This window comes from Orbicella faveolata, unplaced genomic scaffold (assembly GCF_042242905.1).
Source record: "Orbicella faveolata isolate gen_17 unplaced genomic scaffold, um_ofav_v1 contig_24, whole genome shotgun sequence".
In the NCBI taxonomy this organism is placed as follows: domain Eukaryota; kingdom Metazoa; phylum Cnidaria; class Anthozoa; order Scleractinia; family Merulinidae; genus Orbicella; species Orbicella faveolata.
In genome coordinates, this window is record NW_028301552.1 from 34,891,066 (window position 1) to 34,915,000 (window position 23,935).

Below are 23,935 nucleotides of genomic sequence, written 5' to 3' on the forward strand. Positions count from 1 at the left end.
ACCATTATAAAACGTCATTACTCTCTTAGCTACGTAGCTGAGTCAAGTACTCTATTGTTTAACCGTGTCCTCCAAAGGATTCTAGAAAAAATGCTTAGAATAGTTTCCAAGTGATGCAGTAACTCAGTGTTGACCGTTTCACAAGCGATGTTTGATTCTAGACAAGGAATTGCCACTCCAGCTGTGTATACTGAAATTTTGCGGCATTTCGATGCTTATGGTTTTATTATAAGATGCGTTACCAAGTTTGTAGACGTCTTTGCAGTGTGAAGCTAATGGGCCGGGGCTGTTAGGCCAATATAACTGCAGTTAACGTTATATTCCCACCTACTAATTTTGCGCATGCGTGATGGCATGCGGTGCAAAAAAATAGAAAAAAGATGTCTCACATTTTAGAAGTTGACTAAAAGCAAGCCTAAAGTAGTTAAGAAAGAAAAGTCACCACAAATTAACAAATTGGGTCAGTACTAAAGTGACAGAGCCATGTATTCAGACTGAAACGCGAGTTTACAGTTGGGCAGTTTCTTCCAAGAAAAGGTAATGTTTTCAAACCAATAACCGTACATTAATATTCAGGATTTATAATGATTTTCTTATGCACGTACAAATAATATTGAAGCGCACCAAGCTAGATTTTCACTGCACATCACAAAAAAGTTCATTACGTCGAAAAACAGATCAGTTTCAACAGGAAAAAGACAGCGAAAGATAATTGAGCCTGCCGTTTCTTACAATCCGCAAATTTAAGTGCAAAACGCCCAGACTGCGTTAGTGTTTAACTGGGCCATGCCATTAAAAGAAGTTTCAAGTCGCAAAATTATATTACGAGCCCGGAACTCAGTTTGTTAATAGCTTGATGAAAGCGTGGGTATTTTTCTGTACTAAACGATGGCAAGGTCACACAGCTGAGCATATGACCCGGAACCCCTTAACAAGATCGAAGTATTAAGTGAGGTTGTCTTTAGATTAAGCAAGTCATCGCAGAATTGTGTTGCAAATCAAAAACGCGATCGGAACTGCAATGAAAAAAACGTTCGAGCTTTTCCTGTGCGTGTTGACGCTCGTTGTAGCCCAACTGTTGAGAAACACGACTGCCGTACTAACTTACTGAAGCGGCTCGAATGTTTTCCGCTGTAGATTCTACTTCAGAAACTCAGCAGAGTCCGGCAATTGGCTACTGAAAAGAAATAATTGGAGTTGCAATCCTGTATCAAAACGGTTACCCCTCTGAGCGCTTTTGCGAAATTTAGTCAGTTTTGCTTTGCTGATTTACAAAGAAGACGATTTGGTTCGTCAAACACAACGTGTACAAGGACATCCGTTGTTTGGAAGCTGGGACGTTATTTCATATTAATTTAGAAACGAAGAGTAAAGAATTTAATTGTTTATGCCGATATTACCTAAGGATTCCAGAAAAAAAAAATGGTTATTTGAAACGAAATTCAGGCACAAGTCGTCACGCTTTTTGAGGCTTGTCAGTTCTTTGCCTTTTATTTGCGAAGTTGTTTACTTGAGAGCATGACTCACGCACTTAAACCTTGCTCGAGGCAACACCGCATTCCAGAAAACATAATCAGCCCACCAGAATTTTCTCGTTTTATTCGCGATTTAAAAATAATTCACCAAATACCGGAGAAAAAAAAGGTTATCGCGAAACTTGCCATGAAGATGTTCGCAAAGATACTTTTTTATAACAACTTTTTGGAACATTTTTCCTGAGACGAGAGAACACTCCTATGTCACTTAAAGAGGCTATACTATCTAAAAATTGTTTTCACGAAATTAAATGAACGTAAGCCATTCGTATTTATATCGCACTTACCAAGTGCTTTGTTTCAATTTTTTTCCAATGATGATGTTTCTCAATAAAACACTTTATACTTGATTAGGAACGATTGTTTTTTTCTTTCACATAGTGATTAAAAGTTGGTGATACTAGCTGAATTTTCGCGAAGTTTCCACTGACGAAATCGTGAGAATCAATTGTAATGAAAAGGAGGCTTTGCCAACTTCGCCGAGCACAGTGCGCGCAAAATAAGGATTTAAAAATACGACATAAATCTGAAGCAAGCCACATCATGATCAATTTCTTGAGCCCGTAAACCTCAGTCAAAACCAGACGATATCAAACTCGAAAAAGTAGAAAATCTTTTCTGATTCTTTTCTCTGAATGGCACGCTCAAAATGTATCTGCTCAAAAGCACATAAGCCTTAATTAATACGTTCATGATGAACGGAAATGTTTTAATTGTAGAATGAGATATTTCTAAACAATGACATTGAATTCGAGTAATTTCGGTTGTCTTGGTCACAAAACATCCTGAGAGATCATAGATTCCAAAAATTCTTCCAGAAGAAAATAAATGAAGCAGCCATAAACGAAACAATAAATAAAAACTACCAATGTGGGAGTATTTTTTAAAAATATTTCTGAGTTATTACTGCCCTCTCTCAAACATGCCCCCCCCCCCCCCCCCTCTGCCTCCAAAGCTCATGTTGAGACTGAACTGATAAATTGAAAAGCGTAAAACTAAGATTTTTCCCGCAACCTACTCCCGACGGGTTACGGGTTACGACAAGCTCAAACACGCCCGACCCGACTTTGGCGAGATTCCTGTCAGTGACTCCTGATCACTGGTCATTTTGGATTTGTGCTTGAGGAACTGACTCAGACAGGGAAATCAGATGCTCATCGTGTCGATATACTCCGTTTTCAAAATGTTTTCTGTCGACACTATATAACGCAAAGCCGACGTTTTCAAATTCCTCCTGTTTGAAGAGCGTTTTCGAAAATTAAGCCCCGTTTTCGTGATGGATAAGTGTGGACGGTAGGCCTAACCGTAGAAATAAAGCTGCTTTTCAAATTTTTCCGGCTTAGTGTGGCAAGGGCCTCAAATGTCGAGCTACCCTTGTGTCGAAACTTATTGCATATGTATAACAGTATTATTTGGATTTTTCACTGATCCGCATGTAGTGCTTCTACTAGAAGAGAATAAAGTTGAGATACAACTTCCACTGAGATACAAGTACGAACTTTAAACCGAATTGATTTCAACACGACGATAGGGCGACGTTTGAATCACCGAGCCTTGTGGTGTTTCACTTTTTATCGCCAAGAGTAAATCATGCATAAATTTTCATCGATTGCATCGTCACTACTTACAACACAGCAAATATATAATATAACTAAACCGCTTTTCCTGTTCTTTACCTCTCGCTAAAACCCTCATGAACAAGTTGAGGTCTGATCAAGGTTCAGATATTTATTTCCAGCGAACAGGGCCGGGTTAATGACAACTTCAGAATATGCGCCCATGTCAAACTTTTTGTCTTTATTTCATTTGAAATGACCTGCAATAAGTCTATTTTCCAGTTTTTTCATTGCTCTAAGGATTAATTTTAATACAATAACCAGGGAAAATCACAGTTAAGAGATTTACGAGTAAATGTCTTAAATAAAATCAAGTTACATGCCCATCGCATGAGTTTCAAATTTAGACAAAAAGTGACATAATGTCCACTAGGAAACAAAGGTAAAAAAGGCACATGGCAGATCAGTGGAGTAGATTTCATAAGCGGACCGACCGAGCTGCATACCTCCTCTTCCTACAGGAAAAAAATGCCTTCCTTTTAGTCTTGGCATTTGCATTTTTTGGTGGCAAATGTTTCATGGCTCTCATCGATTATTCTGAGTGAATAGCCCCACAAATTATTGTCCAAATTATATTGACTATGTGGGTTTAACTTGATTTCTTCCCTTCAGGAAAAAATATTGGTTTTCTATCATTAGCCTGCGTAGCTGGCGGTTTCGCTGGGAATTTTCGATGCGGACTTTCGTGGCGTGCAACGAGCGTAAAAGGCGAAGCCGTGAAAATTTCGCGACCTTAAATTCCACCTAAAAACCCCACCGAAACTGCCAGCTATGCAGGTTACATTAATATGTACATAACTAATGCGCGTGGCTTTAAAATCAACGCAAACGTGACGGGAAAAAGCTGTGTAAAATGAGTTTGCTATCAATATTGATGAATAAAGAAATATTATGGGTCCGTTAATTAACTTATTAATCTGAAAATTAAACTAAAACATCCGACATTTTTCCAGTAATTATTTTATCGGAAGACATTGTAGGCTTCTAGAAACACGTCTGCTTAACTTGCACGCGCTCAGTAAAGTTCCTAGAATCTTCGGATGAAATCACATACACAATGAAATTCCACCACCAATATTTTTCTATAATGAGGTTTCTAATTGCGTCTTACTTTGATAATTTTCTTTTGTCTTGTTTTCTTCTGTTCAAGCCGCATCAACATCTGGACGAGTAGGCTTACAGAAAGGTAACTTCTGAATGCACGTTTACTGTAAGTTGCTATACATATTTTCAAGGTCTTTGTCTCTTTTGGATTCTCACTCAGGCCTCGATCTTGGCCCGAAGTTCTTCTATGTCCGATGATTGTGCAAGTTGAACAATGTCAAGTCGACCGTCTCCTGCGCTTGATTAAAAACTCTGACTGATTGCGATAGCCAAAAGCTTTCTTTTCGATATGTTACCCTTAACAGTCGAATATGTTCACTTTTCACCTTTAACTTGTACATAGTTTCACTTCGCAACCCTAACAAGAAAATTCCAGTTTTTGTCGCACGATGAGGCTGATAACACGATATCACGCATGTTCGATGGCGTGATAACTGTGCAAGAACAAGAATTTCAAGTGGTCTAAAGTTTGTTGACATTTCATATCAACCGAAAACAAACATATTTGTAACAAGAGGTCTTAGTTGTTAGTTAGTTGTCTGCTGAAATTTCACACGACGTATTGTGAACTGCAGTCAGAATTTCGTCCGCGGACTGCAAGTAGTTTGTTTAACCTTCAAAGGGGATGGTTTTTCTTTGGATATTTTCTTTTATTTATTTTATTTTATTTTATTTTATTAGCTTTGCCTTTATGATGCCCCCGCCCCCCCCCCCCCAAAAAAAATTACAATCCGGCAATATGTACAGGTTTGGCAGAGACGTCGCAACAGCTAAGAAGCCACGGGTCGTGCACCGGTCCAATATTTTGACCGACCTATTAGCATAAGTCCGTTTGTGTTGGCTTTTTTCTTTAGTTTCGATTTAGGTTAAATTCGCAACTCCAGCAAGAGGATATGTGTGCTATTGCATGCATGAGCGTACTGCGGACGTGACAAGCGCATGCATGAACGACTATGAAACAAGTGCGCCATGGATATGCAGTCCAAAAGTGTATTACCCTTTTGAAACTCAAGTGGCTCATCTATCCTTAGCAACAAACATGGACCAATATACACATTTAAATACTATATCAAATTCGAAGAAAAGGCCGCAGGCCTTAAAGCATTAAGTGCAAACTTTGTTCAATGATCACAAAGACATTTCACCGGTCAAGTAATGACAGGAATTCACAATGAGCTAGCCCAAGTTAGGGAAGGACCGATACGCTTTGGAGGGGGGTGGGTTGAGCAAATTTTGATGAGCACGAATCGAATGCTTCTTTAATTGTCGGGTCACGCAAGTTTATTTTCGATTTGTACGATTCTTTTTTTCTTCTGTCTGTTTGTTTCGCGTTAGCCTTGAGTTATATAAAGTGTGATGAAGGCGGACTTCCCTGAAAGTTAGAGTTATTGCAGTTAACAGTATTTGTTTCATTAGAGCACTTGCTTCACTTTCGTATTGCTCGCCTGTTTGCCACATTGAAGTTGTTTCGTTTCCACAGTGAGCCTGACGTTGTGGAACTGTTTAGCAAGATGAAGTAGCTCATTCTTTTGAAGAACATTGATACTTACCTGTCATCTGTGAAAGGTAAGCGAGGGTTTATTTTTTCAGTGTGAACGCGAGTAAAACCTGAGCAGCTTGGCTACAGCGCACGAGGCACTGGCGAAGATAACAACAAACATGGACCAATATTATTCAATATTATTGAATATTATTGAACGTAGACGTTTTTTGTCACATCATGTTCAGGTTACGGCAGTAGCGTGTTTTTTTTTAATATCATGATGAGAACAAAATTGTTCGCTAATCTTGGTTTGATCACTAATGCAGCAGATGAAGTGTAATGACACAAAAGATATTGGATGATTTCTTGAATCCCCAAGCACATTTACATTTGATGTAAATGTGTTATTAAATTAGAGTTAGTTGTTAATGTTTGGGGAAAGCGTGGAATGCAAAGTAGAGGGCAAATTTTCATTGTGGATTTTTCATTAAAGCAGACAGTTTATTTTCACGCGGCTGTTTGATTCTGTCAGCTTTGTTTTCCTGCCTGATCAGTACTTGGTTATGTTTCTACGATACTTGCATGTTTAGATATTCCTTTGATAGTCTTTATCGCTCTCGTAAACCGTTCTTACTGAACTTAATTTTTTTTTGGCCAGATCAGAAGTAAACAGTTGTTATGGAGAAGGTTGTTTAACTTTATCTATTAATTTGCTCAAAAATCTGGTAGACCGTTTCTTCAAGATGCCACTGTTCAGTTTCTGGAGTAATATGTTTCAGTGTGGTTTTGTTTTAGAAGTACTAGTAGCTGTGTCAATAGATGGGCTAGTGGTCTAAGTAAGACTTGTGTCTGATTATCTGTAAGTCAAAACTGATGGCTACCAGTGTTTAGGCGTAGGACATGCAAAAACAAATAGACCATTTTCTTGTATATTATGATCATGTTTCCTGTTCACCCTTGTTTTTTTAGACCGTGTTGAAGAATACTAAAGCAAGCCGTTAATTCAAGATACACAAGGGAACATGGCAAAGATTACGTGGTTACAAATTTTTGCAACGGTATTTCAGCTTATAACATCGACTTCTGGTAAGAGATATTTCATAAATAACTACGGCTACTGAGAAACCGAAATAACTGTAGTTCATAAGTTAATCAATTTAGTTTTCGAAAATAACATTCGCCAATAATTGATTGTCACTAAGTACTGATTCAAAGGCATTTAACCTTGTTTATAGGCACATGTAATGAGACCAATGTTGGAATTCGTGACGAATTAATGGTCATCCCCGACGATCAAATGGCTGCCAGTTCAAACAATGGATCCGATTTTCTTCCTGAGTTTGGTCGTCTACAAGGAATGAATGCTTGGTGTCCAAACGTCAGTGACGATGCTCCGTATCTTCAAATAGACCTGGGACAGAAATACGTTATTTGTGGAGTGGAAGCGCAAGGGCTGCCTGGAGCCAGTGTGACGACAAGGTTTACACTCAGCTATTCCAATGATAGTGGATCAACATTCGTGGACATTCAGGTATTGTCATGCAGTTGAATTTGTTACCTCCTGTCAGTGGCAGCTCCCCTTGGGGGGGGGGGGGGGGAAGCTGCTGGGAAGCTGGTTTCGGCTTTTCCGATGATGGAATGTTATTCCGGCTAACTTCAATTCAAACCAGGTAACGTCATACAGTCAAATTTTGCCACCTTCTATCAGTGATTCTCTCCCCCTGCCTCAGTCTGATCTTACTGACTACACTCTATCCTGCATCTAACGGTCTTCCTACCTTTAAAATACTGTCTCGAACTGAAACTAGCCTTACCAATTTCCCTCACAAGAAGAAGCCTTCCTTTTCAATGCAAAATATACAGTTTGAAGTGAATTTCACACAGAGCTAAAACACATAGTATTTTTCAACATAAACGCCATTACCCTGTTTTGAATATTCAAACACTACAAAGGGTTACATCCCGACTCATGTTCCTGAGGGTGGAACAACCCGGTATTTAATAGCACCACAAATAAAAATTCTCGTACAGCCCAAAGTAGAAATGGCTCCCACTCAGGGAAAGTATCCTTTAACAGCTTTCATTATATGGTCGCACACTTAGTACTAGCCAAGGGCTTCATGAGTCACACAACGCCTGAACTCAGAAGTACAATGTACAACATAATAAACATGCCTGCAGTTCAGCGTCACACGACAGTACTGCTCAATAGCTTTTATTTCAATGGTCACACACAAAGGTTTCATCTACAGACTCAAAAGTTAGAACCACCTTGTACAGCATAATAAACAGCACCAGATGAAAGTACTGCTAGGTTTTCATCCAGGGACGTTAGAAATAGAACAACCTTGTACGTCACAATACACAGAACCGCATGAAAGTACTGCTCAATAGCTTTCATTTGAATTGTTACACACTCAGTAAAGTTTCATCCACAAACTTTACAACAGAGTCATAAATTGTCTTGTTTGGCATAATAAAAACTACCACGTGAATAGACGGAAGTTTAATAGCTTTCACACACAATAGTTCCTTGCACAGACTTGAGCCACCTTGTAAGGCATACAAAACAAACCCCCCCCCAAAAAATGAATTTTGAAATTTGAGCCATTAACAGTAGCTTGTGTTCCTGTCTTCTCAGCAATTTAATGGAAGTGGAGCTAATGGAGATATTTCCGACTTCCATGAACTGTCACCGACCATAACAGCGCAATTTATCCGGTTTAAACCGGTTTCCACGTCCATCTGTTTGAGAGTGGAGGTCTATGGGACACCAGGTATATTAATTCATTATCTGTTGACTTAAGAGTTAAAACTAGGTTTAAATTTTTAGCTCTTTTCACTAAATTGATGAAAGATTAATAAGGAGAACCTAATGAAAAATTCGAGACGGTAACGTAAGCCAGGTAATTGAAAACCTGAAGATTACATTCTACTTAGCACTCCGACCTGAAGCTAAGTTAACACGACAGAACCCTGAAAGATGTGAATTTAAGTGGTATGGAAGATCATATGTTTAGGCCTAGACAAACCAAGGGATTGTGTACACCACCCATTCCAAAGCCCTCTCCCCCTGTCGAAGAAGAAGAAAAGCAAACAGCGCTTTCCTAAAAAAATTCACCGTCGCAGGATGATTGAAAAAAAAAAAAAAGAAGAAGAAAAAAAGGAAAAAAAAAAAAGACAGGGTTCAGCGTACACTTCCTTTGGTTAAAATTATCCGTTGGATTGTTAGGCTGCATTTTTCTACACCTGTTCTTAATTGGTAATGACTGTATTTAATCACGTGAACAGTGTTTATAAAATTAGAAATAGTTTATGAGATATATGGTATGTTTCTTCCTTTGTCAGAGGGCGTGGAAGTCACATGCAACCAGAACGATATACAGGTACAAATCAATCAATCTGTTCACGTTGGCTTGGATCCAAATGACCTCCACCTGATTGACAACAATTGCCTGCCGAGTTTTAGTAATCAATCGTTCATTAACTTCAACATTACTCTGGGAACATGTGGGACTTTCGTCGTTTTCTCCAATGACGGAGTGAAATCCTTTTACCGCAACGAAATCATTAATAATTCCACCAACACTACGGAGTTTGATATAATTTGCTCGTACATACGAGAACCGACGCAGCTTGGCACTGGTGAGTAATACATAAACCCCGAGGGTGCACGTGGTACTCCGTACATCTCTCGGTAGGGGTGTGCCACTGGAAAACTTAATTCTTCACCCTATGCTAGACCATGATCAGCTTGATTTTGCAAACCTATTCTAGCCTAGGCAGCAATGACCCCTACCCTATCCCAGACTAACTATATTTTCAATGCAAAAACTTTATCACTATCGTGGTCCAACATACGCTAACTAAACTACTATCTTACAAGGTCACTTCTGAGTTTCATTTTTTCATTTATAGAACCCGGGGTAAAGAATCCGTTTGAGACTAAATTATTTTTACACTGGTCACTTTTCCGGTAAATTATACTCTATTGTAGACCAAAACTGTCTGATCTCAACCAAGCCCCTCGGACCTTACTATCGGATCTTGGTCTTTTTCAGTACGAAACTCGTTACGCTCGACCCCGACCGTCAAGACCTCTTGTCACGATGATGATTGTTCTTCCACACGCTTTATTAATAAGATATACACTAGTTATGCAGCGTTCTCTCGTGGTATACCACGGAATATCCCACTTGTCACTTGTATTTTCTTGGTACACACACTCCCCTAAAGGCCCGTGTGTATACCCAAAAAATACAAGTGACTCGCGCAATATTCCATGGTATACCACGAGAGAGCGTCGTTAGTACGCGCGCCGTGATTGGTCAATTTAGTGAGCCGTATTCTACTGTACGGCCCGCTAAAATTTAAAGCCGTTATTGTTGCCAAAATGTTTCGTGATTTGTCGCCAAGTTTTCTCAACTTTTTTAGCAAGTAATAGTTTAAAACTTTCTTTTACTTCTAAAATTGTATATTTAAACCTGCTAACGACGTAAGAGTCACTTAACAACGATTTCAAATTAAGCTGCGTCAGAAATTTGAAGCCATTCCGCGTGAGTAGAAATCGTTCCCGAACCCGTTAGACACACAGTAGAGACATAATAAATATCTTACTAACCTCGTTTTCTCACCTATGTCAATTTTCTTATCTCCCCAGTGTTCTTGCATGTTTAGCGATGCGGCACAGTCGCGTCTTTGGTAACGGGATACCACACGATACTTATTTGACTTCTTAAAGATGCCCGTTTCAGCCCTCCCTTAAATTTACACACGTGTGTTTCACTTGTAGAATTCTATTGATTTGGACAGTGCTTGGGTTGAAGATTCTCGCCCATGTCAATTTTCTTATCTCCCTGGTGTTCTTGCACGTTTAGCGATGCACCACACTCTCGTCTCAGTTTGGTAACGGGATACCACACGATGCTAATTTGACTTTTTAAAGATGCCCGTTTTGGCCCTCCCTTAAATTTAGACATGTGTATTTCACTTGTGGAATTCTATTGATTTGGACAGTGCTTGGGTTGAAGACTGTCGCCCATGTCAATTTTCTTATCTACCTGGTGCTCTTGCACGTTTAGCGATGCGCCACACTCGCAATTTTTGTGTCGGGATCCCAAACGATGCTTATTGGGCTTGTTAAAGATGCTAGTTTTGGTCCTCCCTTAACTTTAAACACGTGTATTTCACTTGTGGAATTCTATTGATTTTGGACAGTGCTTGGGTTGAAGATTCTCGCTTATGTCAATTTTCTTATCTACCCGGTGTTGTTGCACGTTTAGCGATGCGCCACACTCGCGTTTTTAGTGTCGGGACTACAAACGATGCTTACTGGGCTTTTTAAAGATGCCCGTTTTGGCCCTCCCTCAAATCAATTTATGGCCCGCGCGCTTCGCGCTTGGGCCATCGATGGGGAAAAAACTCGGTCCGTAGCTTACAGTACGGACCAAGAAAACGAGGTTAGTAAGATGTATATACCATGCCAAAGAACGATACACTGGCCAACACAATCGTAAATGGGACATACGCATGGAGCACGATGGGAAAGTTGGTTGTAATGCCGTCGAATATACAACGGCTTTCCTATATTCTGATTGGTTGTATTTTCTAAGGAATGGTATACATGAATATATATACGAGGAAAGATTAGTGTGTACTATTAGAAAGCACAGATAACTAAGAGCAGAATATATCTATCAACAGATAGTGGAAGCTTCATCTTCTCTATGGCTATTTTCACTGATGAGAGCTTTACGACACCTATCATTCCCAGTAGCCCAATACCTCTGAGAACTGACTTGTTCTTTAAAATTGACGTGGAAACCACTGACGCAGACATGGATCTCCACCTGAGAAAATGCTGGGCAACTAATAACGACCTGGACGATCCTGACGGTTATATCTTCATTGAAAATGGGTAAGAAAATTAGAAACAAGAAACATTTTTCGTGTTTCTATTGAGTGTTAGTATAAATCTTCTAGTCGTTCAAAACATCATCTAAATCCTCTTCACAGCCACGTCAAAACGCAAAGAAGCGGTTGCCATTTTGTTCACAACCGCAAACTGGCACGATACTCGCTATCTACAACAGAACAGATAGTGAGTAGTACAGCCGATTAGAGAACGGCATTCGTGAATGAACGCTGAAAGTTGAGAGAACGAGAAATGTTGTGAAAACACGAACCGACAGGCGAGTGTTTCCACATCTTTCTCTAGCACTTGCTGGTGTACTCAAGCATAAGCACAAGAAAACGCTATTGACCGCCAAGGTGAAATAATCACAAGCATAAGTGCAAGGAAAAGAAAAGTTTTTCTTTATATTGTGGTTGCGCTGATGCTTATTTCACTAGTGTTATGCCCATAACTGGACCTGGCTTGAAACTGTGTACAAACATAGACGCAAGAATTGATCAACCAGTCGCCATCTTGTTTCTCCAGCGATATAACTCGCACTGCACATGCGTATGTTACCAGTGTAGACATCCTTGTGGTTTTGCTTGTGTTAACGCTTATATTAATCATCCTTATCTCAAAACTCTGAGCCAGACTTTATAGCTGACATTTTCATAGCAGTTCCACTTAGACGTTCGTGACCCAAATTTTCAATTATTATAGAGCTGTTTCCACTTTAGCCTGCGAGAGCATCTCGTTTTTTGGCAACAAGAGATAAAACAAAACCGGATGCTCTCGAAGGATGCTTCCACTACAGTGTCGAGAGCTAACTCGCATGTGCTTTGGTTTTGCATCACTACGCCACTCTCTTGGTGAAAATGAACGATTTATTCCATAAACGCAACAAAATTTATAACAATATTCATCTGCTCTTCGACCCGAACGTCCAGCTCACGTTTCTTCGTTTACAACATGTCATCACTCGCACCTAGTCTCCACTCGGTAAATAGGCAACGCGCCTTACACAAAATGAACACAAAATTTCAGTTCGGAACATCCTCCCGCCCGATGCAGGGAGTGCATCACTACATGTAACTTGTCAACCAAGTTCAATAGAGTTCAACTAAAATGTTCAACAAGGTCTCATAAAGTTCAATTAAGTTCAGCAGCTAAGTCAGCATCAGAGCTTTCAAACAGGTGTAACCGCTGTACTGGACGACGGGTAAGACTTCCAGATGAGGTCCGCAGGGTAACGGACCGGACAAGACCGTCACGGCCTGTGTGGGTGTCTTCCACTCGTGCACGTGACCACTGACCCCGAGCTACGCGATCCTCACTTACTAGGACCAAGTCACCTTTGCAGATTTCACGACCAATCTCGTACCATTTCTTGAGAGGTGTCAGGGATTTTAGGTACTCTGCATGCCAACGCTTCCAAAATCCATTTACAAGCTTCTGGTGATACTGAAAACGTTTGGTGAGGGCTCTTGAGGTCTGTTCTGAAACATGAGTGTCTTTAGTCGGACACGCTTGAAGATTCCTGCCAATCAAAATCTGTGCAGGGGTAATCACACTGTAGTCATCAGGGTCTGCACCAAGGTAAGTAAGAGGACGACTGTTCAGCTGTGCTTCAATTTCAGCTAAAATAGTAGTTAACTGCTCGGCATCCAACATTGCTTTGGCAAATAGTTTCTTCAGTGGCGTCTTGACACTCTTTACAAGACGTTCATAAAAGCCACCCCACCATGGGGCTTTTTCCACAATGAACTTCCACTGAATCTTCTTTTCAGACAAAGCACTTTGGGTCTGGTCTGATTCCAATACTCTCCAACATCGCTGTAGCTCCTTGTTAGCAGCCTTAAAAGTTTTTGCATTATCTGACCAAATAATGCTGCACATTCCTCTTCTTGCAATCATCCGTCTAAGAGCAAGGAGAAATCGCTCAGTTGTCATATCACAAACCAACTCCAAGTGTATTGCACGGGTAACTGCACATGTAAATAAACAGATATAGACTTTTTCACCACTGTCTTTCAAATACAAAGGACCAGCAAAGTCTAGACCCACGTTAGTGAACGGTGGTGCAGGCTTAATTCTGTCTTCAGGAAGTGGTGCCATCTGCTGACCAAAGGGTTTTGTTTGGTAATGGCGACAAATTAGACAGTTCCTTAGTGTCTGACGGACGGTCGATCGTCCCTTGATCACCCAAAATCTCTGTCGCAAAAGTGACAAAGTGTGTTCAACTCCAGCATGTAGTTCACGGCTGTGAATATCATCAATTAACAACTTAACAACAGGATGGTTAGAAGGCAGGATAATAGGATGTTTCTCCTCTTCTGGCAACAGTGACTTGTGAATTCTTCCTCCAACACGAAGAAAATGACTAGTCGGACACATAAACGGGTTTAAATTGGCAAGGTTGCTGTCCTTCACTGGACCATGCTGTTTACATGACGCAATTTCTTCAGGAAAACCTGCTTCTTGTACATGAGATATCAACCATTCTTCTGCATTTTGTATCTCTAAACCAGTTAAAGGGCTGTCAATTCTTTCCTCTTCTTTCACTCTTGAGTTGCTAACGAATCTTCTGATCCAAGCAACAGTTCTTAGCAAGCGACTATACTTGCTGAATATTGTGAAGTCAATAAACGGCTCTTTGGGTTGCACAACACAACTGACACTAGCTTTACTCTTCCTCTCTGGGTTAACAATTTCACTGGAGGGTTTTGACCTTAAATCCTCGGGCCAATCTTTTTCGGACTCTTGCAACCAAGAGGGTCCTTTCCACCACAAATGACTCTCTCGTAACTGACTTGCAGATAAACCTCGGGTAGGTAGATCAGCTGGGTTCTGCGGTCCTGGACAATACCTCCAAACACTGGGATCCAGCAACGACTGAATTTCAATAACACGATTAGCAACAAATGGTTTCCACTGTGAGGCTGCTCCTCTAATCCAGTGTAACGTTGAAGAATTGTCTGTCCAACAAACAATGCGGCTAATGGGACAATCTATTGCACCTTTGACATAGGTGCAAAGTCTAGCAGTAATTACAGCAGCCATCAACTCTAAGCGCGGTAGGGTAATCTTCCTTACAGGAGCCACTCGGGTCTTGGACATCACAAGACTGGTAGATACCCTTCCATCTTCACAAACAACTCTCAGATAAACTGCAGAGGCATAAGCAACTTCTGACGCATCACCAAATGCGTGTAGCTCTACTTTGGGGTTCTGACCTAATGGCAAATCAGTGTAACATCTAGAAATTTGAAGGTGTCCAAGTTCAGAAATCTCTTGAACCCACTGATTCCATTTCGATGAGACTTCCATGGGAATTTCCTCATCCCATCCAACACCCTTGGTCCACAAGCTTTGAAGAATTAATTTTGACCTCACTGAAAACGGTGCGATTAGACCAATCGGATCAAATATCTTTGCTGCTAAAGACGCCACCTTTCTTTTAGTGTACACTGTCTTTGATCTCGACTTAACAATGTCCACATCAATTGTAAAGACAAGGTTGTCAGTAAGTGTATTCCACTTTAATCCTAATGCTTTTGTGATTGGATGTGCTTCTGCTAGATCACTTTCCAGGCTGACAAGACTAACTGCTGCTCTGTCCCTCTCTGGTATGGCCTCCATAAGCTCAGATAAATTGCTTGACCATTTTGTCAAATTAAAGGCAGCTTTCTGCATAAGCTCAGTAGCACTTCGCTGTAATTTCAGCGTTTCCTGCACATTGTCTCTCCCTAAAGCAAAGTCATCAACATAAGTGTTCCTCAAGATTTCATTTGATGCAACAGGGAATGTTTCTTTACACCTTTTCACATGCTCTTGAATAGTGCCAATGGCAAGAAACGGACTGGAAACAACTCCAAATGTGACCCTTGTCATTCTGTAAATCTTAGGCGTGGCCTTGGGGTCCAAATCTCTCCACAGATACCGGTGTGAATCTCTGTCTTCTTCTTTTAACCGAATCTGCAAGAACATCTTCTCTATGTCACCCATGATACCAACATAATTCTTTCGAAAACGCAGAAGAATTCCGACCAAATCTGGCTGTAATGCTGGGCCTGGCTCTAAGCAGCTGTTCAGAGAGACACCATTGCTATCTTTCGCTGATGCATCAAACACAACTCTTGTCTTGGTTGTCTGCTTGTCTTCCCTGATGATCGCATGATGAGGGAGATAGAACACCGGACGCCCATCTGTTGGTGTAATTTCATCACAAGGTACTTCTTCAGCAACACCGTTCTCAACATACTTGTTAATCGCTTCTCTGTACGATGCAGCTTTCACTGGCTCATGGAGCAGCTTCTTTTCTAGATTGTACAACCTACTTTCCGCTTGCCGGTAATTATCTTTCAATGAAATGCAATCTTCCTTCCATGGTAAGGATACTTCATAGCGACCATCATTGTATGTTAGTGTCTCTTTAAACTTCTTCAAGACCACATCTTCTGCATGAGTAGTAGAAATTGAACTTTCAGCAAGTCTGACACCAATGGACTCCAAATCCCAGAACTTTTGAAGTGTTTCATTCAATTGTTCTTGAACACTAATTTGAACATTCATAGACACAGTGCATTCTTGGCCATGACCACCTGTTGGCCCACAGAACACCCAACCCAAAGTTGTGCGAACTGCAACTGGCTCACGGGAACCCCCTCTTACAATGTCTCTTGTCACAAAGGAATAATAGAAATCCAAGCCAATAAGCACATCAATCTCTTGTTCCTCTCTAGGGAATTCTTCAGGAAATGCTATGTTTCGAAGGTGACACCATCTTGTTGGATGAATATCCACAGCTTCAGCTGGCCGGCATATTACTGGTGTAGTAAGTGCCTCAATACATTGAGGCTGTCCAGATTTGTCAATAGGTGCCACAGTAAACGCAGTTCTCTTCCGCAAAGTGCTCTTGGTGGCCTCTCCACCAAATCCAGAAACAGCAATTTTGACACTCTTCCCATCAAGACCAAGCTCATCAATTACACTCTGCCGAACAAACGACGTTTGAGAACCAGGATCAAAGAAACATCTCACAACCTTTGAACACCCATTTGATCCACACAAAATAGCTGGTATGGTCTGCAGGATCACTTTTCCACCTGAGCTCACTGCAACAGAATTTGCCACAACTGAGGACGGCAAAGCAGGACCTGACGACGAGGGTAGTAATTCCGGGGCTGATTCCACCTTGACTTCTTCCAAGGGAGGACGAGCTGAATCCTGATGCAGGAGACTGTGATGTCTACCTTGGCAATGCTTGCATGGAGGTTTCTGGCACACTTCGGCTCTATGACCAGGTTCAAGGCATCGGAAACACAGGCCTTTAGACGTTGCTTTTCTGAATCTTTCTTTCACAGGTAATGACAGAAAAGTGACACATGACTTCAAACCATGGTTTTTGTAGCAAATGACACACTTGCCCTCTTGCGTTGCCGCACATAATGCAGAGGTGGATAATTTTTGTGACCGGTTAAACTTGAAACGGTTTTCACGATTTCCAAGATTTTCCTTTGCCGGAGCTTTGGAATCAAGAGAAGGAGGCTGTGAAGACTCTTTAGCTCTTATCAATTGCTCCAAGAAAGTAAACAGTATTTTCACTTCCACACAGTCCTGTTTAGCTTTCTCCTCATTAAGCTCCAATTCCCATTTTTCCACAACTTTTTTTGGCAGCTTGTCAACTATTAGAGGCACAAGAACTGGAGCCAAAGTTTCAGAATTAAACTTTTCACCAAAGGACTCAACAGAGCGAACGTGACCTATCACTTCATCGTAGAATTTACGCATGGAGGTTGCATCATCAGAGCTCAAACGTGGCAAATGGATCAAGGATCTTACATGTGCATCAAGTATTAACCTTGCATGCCCGAATCTTTCCTTCAAGATTTCCAAAACTGGCTTGTAATTCGCTTGTGCCACTGCAAAACCTTTCACCGCCTCAGCAGCCGAACCCTTTAGCGATCTCATCAAGTACTCTAATTTTTGGACATCTGCCAACGACGGATTGTCAACCACTGAAACTTTTATCGACTGATAATAGGGTTGCCAGCTCAAAACATTTCCGTCAAAGGTTGGTAGATTAATCTTGGGTAGCTTAACTTGTACTTGAGAGGACGACTGGGATACGGGTGGATTGCTTCCTAACAATTGTACTTCGGGAACTTGTTTACTTGCCAAATAACCTGTCATTTTGGCCATGCTTTCAATTACACGCGCTTCGTATTCATTATGGCTCTCACATTCCGCCTCGATCTCTTCATCCTCTAACATTGTGCACATCGTGGCTTGCACTTCCTGCAAGTCACTCCACTTACTTGCGACATTATCTTTCAACACTTGAACTCGTGCATAATTATCTTGTTGTGACAGGGCTTCGTCGATTAACTTCAACGTGTCTGTGACAGATTTTCTCAGGAATTTTCTCTTTTTCTTGATAGCTTCTAAATCTTTCGACATTTTGAAAGACCACAAATTTTACTAACCTCATATAATCGCAACAATTACAGGTCTGCACATTCACAGAAGTTCCTCTCGTTCAAAGTGCTGATGCAATACACATGTGGTTTGTTTGGCGCCAAATCGCCGATATGCGAAAACCAACTTCTTCGCAGTAATAAACGGATCCAACTCTCCTTTTGCTCGACCAATCGTCGAAACTGTTTCTCCAAATCCAATATCCGGCTCGAAGGACCATGAAAATGAACGATTTATTCCATAAACGCAACAAAATTTATAACAATATTCATCTGCTCTTCGACCCGAACGTCCAGCTCACGTTTCTTCGTTTACAACATGTCATCACTCGGACCTAGTCTCCACTCGGTAAATAGGCAACGCGCCTTACACAAAATGAACATAAAATTTCAGTTCGGAACACTTGGCTTAGAAAACTCGCGCCATTTTACCACGTGATCAGAAGTAAAACCAAAATTACTCATGACTCGCACGTGCACATTTTCCCGCGCTTAGCGTCGGCTACTTGTATTTGCTTAGAGTTTTGATTGGTTAGGTGGAATTTCTGTGTCTTTTGTGATTGGTCTGCTGGCTGGTCTTTTTACGACCAGCCAGCACTTTGTTCTGTAGAGTTTTGATTGGTTAGGTGCAATTTCTGTCTTTTGTGATTGGTCGGAACGATTACTTGGTTTCAGTCTTACGTCAATTGAAAACCGTTCTGTCGGGTTCTTCTGTAAACCACACTAAACTACTATTTTTCTATATTTTTCTCTCTTTTTTTTCAGTTGTCAGAAACCCGACGACCCGTTTGTCAGCGGTTATAACTGCAACAAAACTACGATCAGCCAGCACTTTGTTCTTTCTGTGTTTCGTTTTGCTGATTCAGCGCCCGGAGATTTTGTTTTTTTCCTCTGCGACGTAGTGCTTTGTTTAACAAGCACTATCAACTCAACGTGCACAACTGAATGTGCTGCTTGTTTCAATGGCATGAGAAAGAAACGTGCTTTGGAGGATCACTCAAGCAAATACCTTGCTGAAGAGCATTTGGTTCTAGGTCCGTATAAGATAATAGACAACTCTGAAGAAGGCAAAAGTGGCGATGATGATGAAAGCGTTGGTGGCGGACAAACAAAAAGAGAAGGTATGTGGCAATATTGATTGTCGGGCATTTTAAGGTCCGCGGGGTACATTTACCATTTAAGACTTTCAATAAAGGAGGCAAACACTCTCGTTTTATGTCTACTTTAATCTACGAGAAACAGGTTTTAGTTTTTTAAACAATATTTTTGGACAACAGTTTTTAGTCTAAACCCTTATTAACTTATTGTATATAAATTCGCGCCATATAAACTTATATTATTACTAATATTATTGTCTGTAAAACTTAAATTTGATTTATGTATTAGTAGAATAAGCGAATTTTTTTCAGTAGCTCCATGTTTGTCCGCCTATGCGCAGAAAGCTTTTTCAACAGTGTACTCATAATCCATTACCTATGTTACACCCTTAAGACAGAGGTGGGGAACAAAAACCTCCTCGAAAATTGCACATTCCATCTTGTTGTTGTTGCTTTTTTATCACAAAGGACAAAGTTCCTTTTTAAATCCTCTTTCTAAAATCAGTTCTAGCGCCTTCTACGTCCTGCATAGCTTTAGAACATCCATTCTTTCTCACGCTCCTCTTGTGATCGGCCTGAAACGACAGCTGGATTTTCGAGCTCATCCGTAAACTACACCCCGTGTGTGTTCTGTTGAATCGAAGGCCAACATTTTGCCGAAAAGGATATACTAGTATTTATACCAGGCCATAGAAAATATCGGAATACAGGAAAGCCGTTGTATATTCGACGGTATTACATCCGACCTTCCCATCGTGCTCTGCGCGTATGTCGCACTGATTCTGTTGGCCACCGTATTTTCTATGGCATGGAATAAAATAGTTATGTAAAGCTCTTTCGTGCTACACCATGGAATATTCCACTTGTCACTTGTATTTTCTTGGTGTACAAACTCGTCTAAAAGCTTATGTGTACACTGAGAAAATACAAGTGACAAGTGTGATATTGCATGGTATACCACGAGAGACCGTTGCGTAACTTGTATATAGTCACGATATTGAAGGGAATATGCACAAAGGGAAAGGTAACTCTCAAGAGTACATGCTGAAGACAGGTAAAGAGAAAAAGAACATCATCAACTATGGCATAATGGTTTAATGTGGCTGTTACTAATACATTTCATCTAATCAGTCTGTTTATGTCAGAACCGTTCAAGTTTATAAATTTTCTGTCTCTTTTCAGATCCATCCGAGACCATTGCAGACAGTGAAAACTTTCCAGTTACCATGGTGATCATTATCTGTATCAGTTCTTTGGTTGTCATGGCGATAGTAATTGGCTCATTAGTGATGATGAGACTTTCTCAAAGTTCTCGTGGGCCTGCGGTGAAAGATATTACCGCTGACCTCGCCAGGGATAACTTGGCGTTTGATGAACTTGAAGTAAAAACTTTGAGTTTGAAGTCAAGTGATAAACCGATTTCGTCGTGAACTAAAACAGTTACAGTGTGTGCCTAGATTTTTGCAGTGTTAGGAATCTTGACTTGTCGACTTAATGTTGGCAGTAACAACGACATTGTGGAAATACACTGGACTAACTTTTGTTTTTTATCTCTGACACGGTTATTCAAAGGAGGTAAAAGAACTAAACCCAGGACGTAGGTCTAAGGCACTGGTCATAAAGTATAGGTGGTGGGTGGGCTGGAGCATTGGAAAATGAGATGGATATAGAAAACACATGACCCACCCCTTCCATTTGGCACAAAACTAAGTGACCCACCTCTAAATCAAGGTTGAAAATTACATGACCCACCCCCTGTAAAACAGGACATTATTGGTTGCGTAATCCAACAAAATTACATTTTGTGTATGGACTTGCGGTATTATTTACGTTTTAGACTTATTTTTTAACGGTAATACAAAAGCATCTAAAGATAAAATTGTTTTCCTTTACTCTTGCAACTTTAAGAACTTGACCGTAAACCTTACACACTCGGCTTCAAGCCCCGCTTCGAATGGAACAGTGATTCATCTGGAAAAAGGCTGAAGTGAATGTTGGGACTCACTCAGCCAGCAAACGTTTATTTTATTTTTATTTTAGTGTGTCTCATGTCTTAGTTTTTTTTTTATATTATCGTTGCATATTTGAGAATCTTTCTATATTTTTAATTTATAACACGTCATCTTTTTATTCTGTAAATATTTATTACCCAGAATATTTGTGGCCCAGAGCGCCACTGGTTTTTCAATGATTACTGTTCTGTGTTACCCTCAATAAAGAAAGTTGATTATTCTTCTTATTATAAACTTCTAGTCCTAGGTCCAAGTGTGTAAGTCCCCGCAGACCCACGAACATGAGTCCCCTACCCTTGTGGATAAGTAACATGCAGACACAAGCAGACAAGCTCGAACGAAATTCATTTTAGTTCCCTTTACCGAATGGAGCAATATTGCAATGAATTGGAAAACAAGGAGAAAAACAAAAACAAACCACCATTTTTGCATTTTTGATAGTTTTCAGTTCGGCATAAAAAGAATGAGGCGAGATAACGTCCTCTATAAATAATTCGTTGCAACACAACAAAAGTGTTGTAAACTTTGCTCCTACCGCATTCAGTGATCAGAGAAGATTTGGTTTTCAACCAAGCGAACCCATTGAAACACGCGGGTACAAATTCGTTTTCTTGAATTACTCGATATCGTGTAATGAAACTGGTGGAAAGTATTTTAGATATGAAAATAGAAATAAGAGTGACTAAGGTAGCAGAGACTAAGGCCTAGCTCAAACGTCGAACTTCACATGAAACGAACTAAATTGCAATTTGACGGTCAATCCTAACGGGTAAAGCCGAACGTTAGGTGAAACGTCGATCTTAATTCGAACTTAGATCGACCAACACGTCTGTTTCACACGCATAGAACGTGCTGGACGATCTAAATTCAGTGGGATGAACTCAGAGTCAAACGTCGAACTTATCATGAACTTAACTCGCTCAGTTTAGTTCGTCTCATGTGAAGTTCGGCGTTTGACCTGGGCCGGCCTAATTAGCCTTCCTCTACTGAGTGCAGTTACGTTTTACCAGAAACAATCAGCCTTTCTATTTTCAAAAAGCTATAAAGACTTACCTTACTTCAACTTTACTTCACTTTCAAGAGAAGTTAATTACTGAAATACTGTAAAGTTCATTTGCCATAATACAAAACAAAGCAGCAACGGAGCCCATGAAATTACAACTCAACAGCGTTTCGTCGTGTGAATGGTAACACATTAGGGTTCCATCCACAGTACACCTTCCATCACTTGGTCAATTTTCTCACCTGAACAGAATTGCAGGGAACAACCCAGTTACTGTAGTAATAAAAGTGTTTAATGTTCATTCTCAGTTTACCACAAGAAACATCTTAGTAGCAATGGTTTTCTTTTCTTTTTCCTTTCAAACACATTTAGTCCATCGCGTGTATTCCATAATACAGTCAAACCTGTTTTAGGGGACACCCTCGGGACCCATGCTAGTCCGCTTAATACAGGGTGTCCGTTGAAAAGAAGTTCTCTCAGAATTCGTCTTAAAAGGGTCATATTAATAATCGTCACCATTGAAAGACCTTGAAAGGATCAAATAGCATTCTCGTGAGGGTTGGGAACTCTGAAATACCGTATTTCCACTGAAACAATAACAAGTATATGAGGTAAAGCGATTTAAGTATACAGTAACAGTATCTATATTGATCGAATCATGTGAAGGTTTACAAAATTAAACAAGAACAAAAGTTCTGTGAAAAAAAAACAAAAACAAAAAAACATAATAACAAAATATTGCATTTCTGTGACTGAAATGAAGTATCTATATCTGGGTGAGAATCCAGTTTAAGAAGGTCAAGATTAAAATCTCCTAAGAAGATGCAGAATTTATTCTCCCCATCAATCTTTTGAATAGTAGAGTTAAGAAAATCCACAACGTTTTGCATGTTGCCATGTGGATGCCTGTGGGTAGAAATGCAAAATGGATCTCAACGTAACATGATCTGTGGTGTGATTTACCGGCATCCACATGGAAAAGAAAAGACTTCGATTCACCGAAGTAAATTCAAGAAAATCCTAATTAATTAAAGCCATAAAAACAGCAAACACAAACGCATTTGTTATGGCATTTATAATTCAAGACTAAGAGCCAAGATTTTAACAGAGATGATAATAAAACAGTATTTCCTTATATGTAATGCTTATTACATTAAATAAGTTTGAGAGGACTGGTGTAAAACGATTGCAAAAACAGCATTTGAAACTTTACACTAACGGGCGCAACGTGATAAATGATTACTCTATGGAACTAGAATTGCGTGATATATATGTGGCCCCGTATATTTCATCAAAGCACTATTCAAAATTAATTTAGACTATTTCCTGCAAAACATCGTCTTTGACAATTAAGGAAAACGGAAGCTAAACTCATAAATGTTATATAGTGCAATAAATTTTAGTAACTTGCAGTTAAACCATAACAAGAAGCTAATTGGGTGTGACCGGGTCACACGATCCTTCTGATCATTCGATCAGAAGAAAGAAAACAAAAAACAATCGTGAGTCGCGCGCACAAGTTTTCCCGCGCTTTCGTTAACTTCATGCATACCCTTGGTGTTTGATTGGTTCAATGGATGTCTGCGTTCTTTCTGATTGGCCAGAGTGGTTACTTCTGTTTTGTTTATTTGGTACTCAAGTGAAAACCGCGTAATTTCTCCACCAGATGTTGTTCAAGAGTCCATTAATATATACTATTGATCCAGTTTGTTT

General features: G+C 40.2%; 2 protein-coding genes across 9 annotated transcripts in view; one reads left to right on the forward strand and one right to left on the reverse strand.

The window, feature by feature from the left end:
* The first annotated feature begins 323 nt into the window (after positions 1-323).
* Positions 324-21,453, forward strand: LOC110056821 (uncharacterized). 7 transcript variants are annotated; one of them, XM_089292683.1, is made up of 10 exons: positions 324-537; positions 4,302-4,361; positions 5,736-5,821; positions 6,708-6,824; positions 6,974-7,269; positions 8,380-8,515; positions 9,087-9,383; positions 11,442-11,655; positions 18,876-19,231; positions 20,390-21,453. In XM_089292683.1, the coding sequence occupies exons 4-10, from the start codon at positions 6,761-6,763 to the stop codon at positions 20,635-20,637; spliced, it is 1,611 nt and encodes a 536-aa protein (XP_089148809.1). In that variant the 5' UTR covers positions 324-537; positions 4,302-4,361; positions 5,736-5,821; positions 6,708-6,760; the 3' UTR covers positions 20,638-21,453. The 7 variants fall into 7 exon arrangements, with proteins under 7 accessions (XP_089148809.1, XP_089148804.1, XP_089148807.1 ...); XM_089292678.1 differs by having other exon boundaries at positions 4,302-4,337; XM_089292681.1 differs by lacking the exon at positions 324-537 and having other exon boundaries at positions 2,504-4,361.
* A 1,829-nt stretch (positions 21,454-23,282) lies between these two features.
* Positions 23,283-23,935, reverse strand: part of LOC110056553 (uncharacterized) — an 18,892-nt gene continuing 18,239 nt past the window's right edge. For both annotated transcript variants that reach the window (XM_089292686.1, XM_089292684.1), the window contains exon 8: positions 23,283-23,935. This exon is cut by the window's right edge and continues 694 nt beyond it. The gene's annotated coding sequence lies outside the window, so the exon portion shown is untranslated.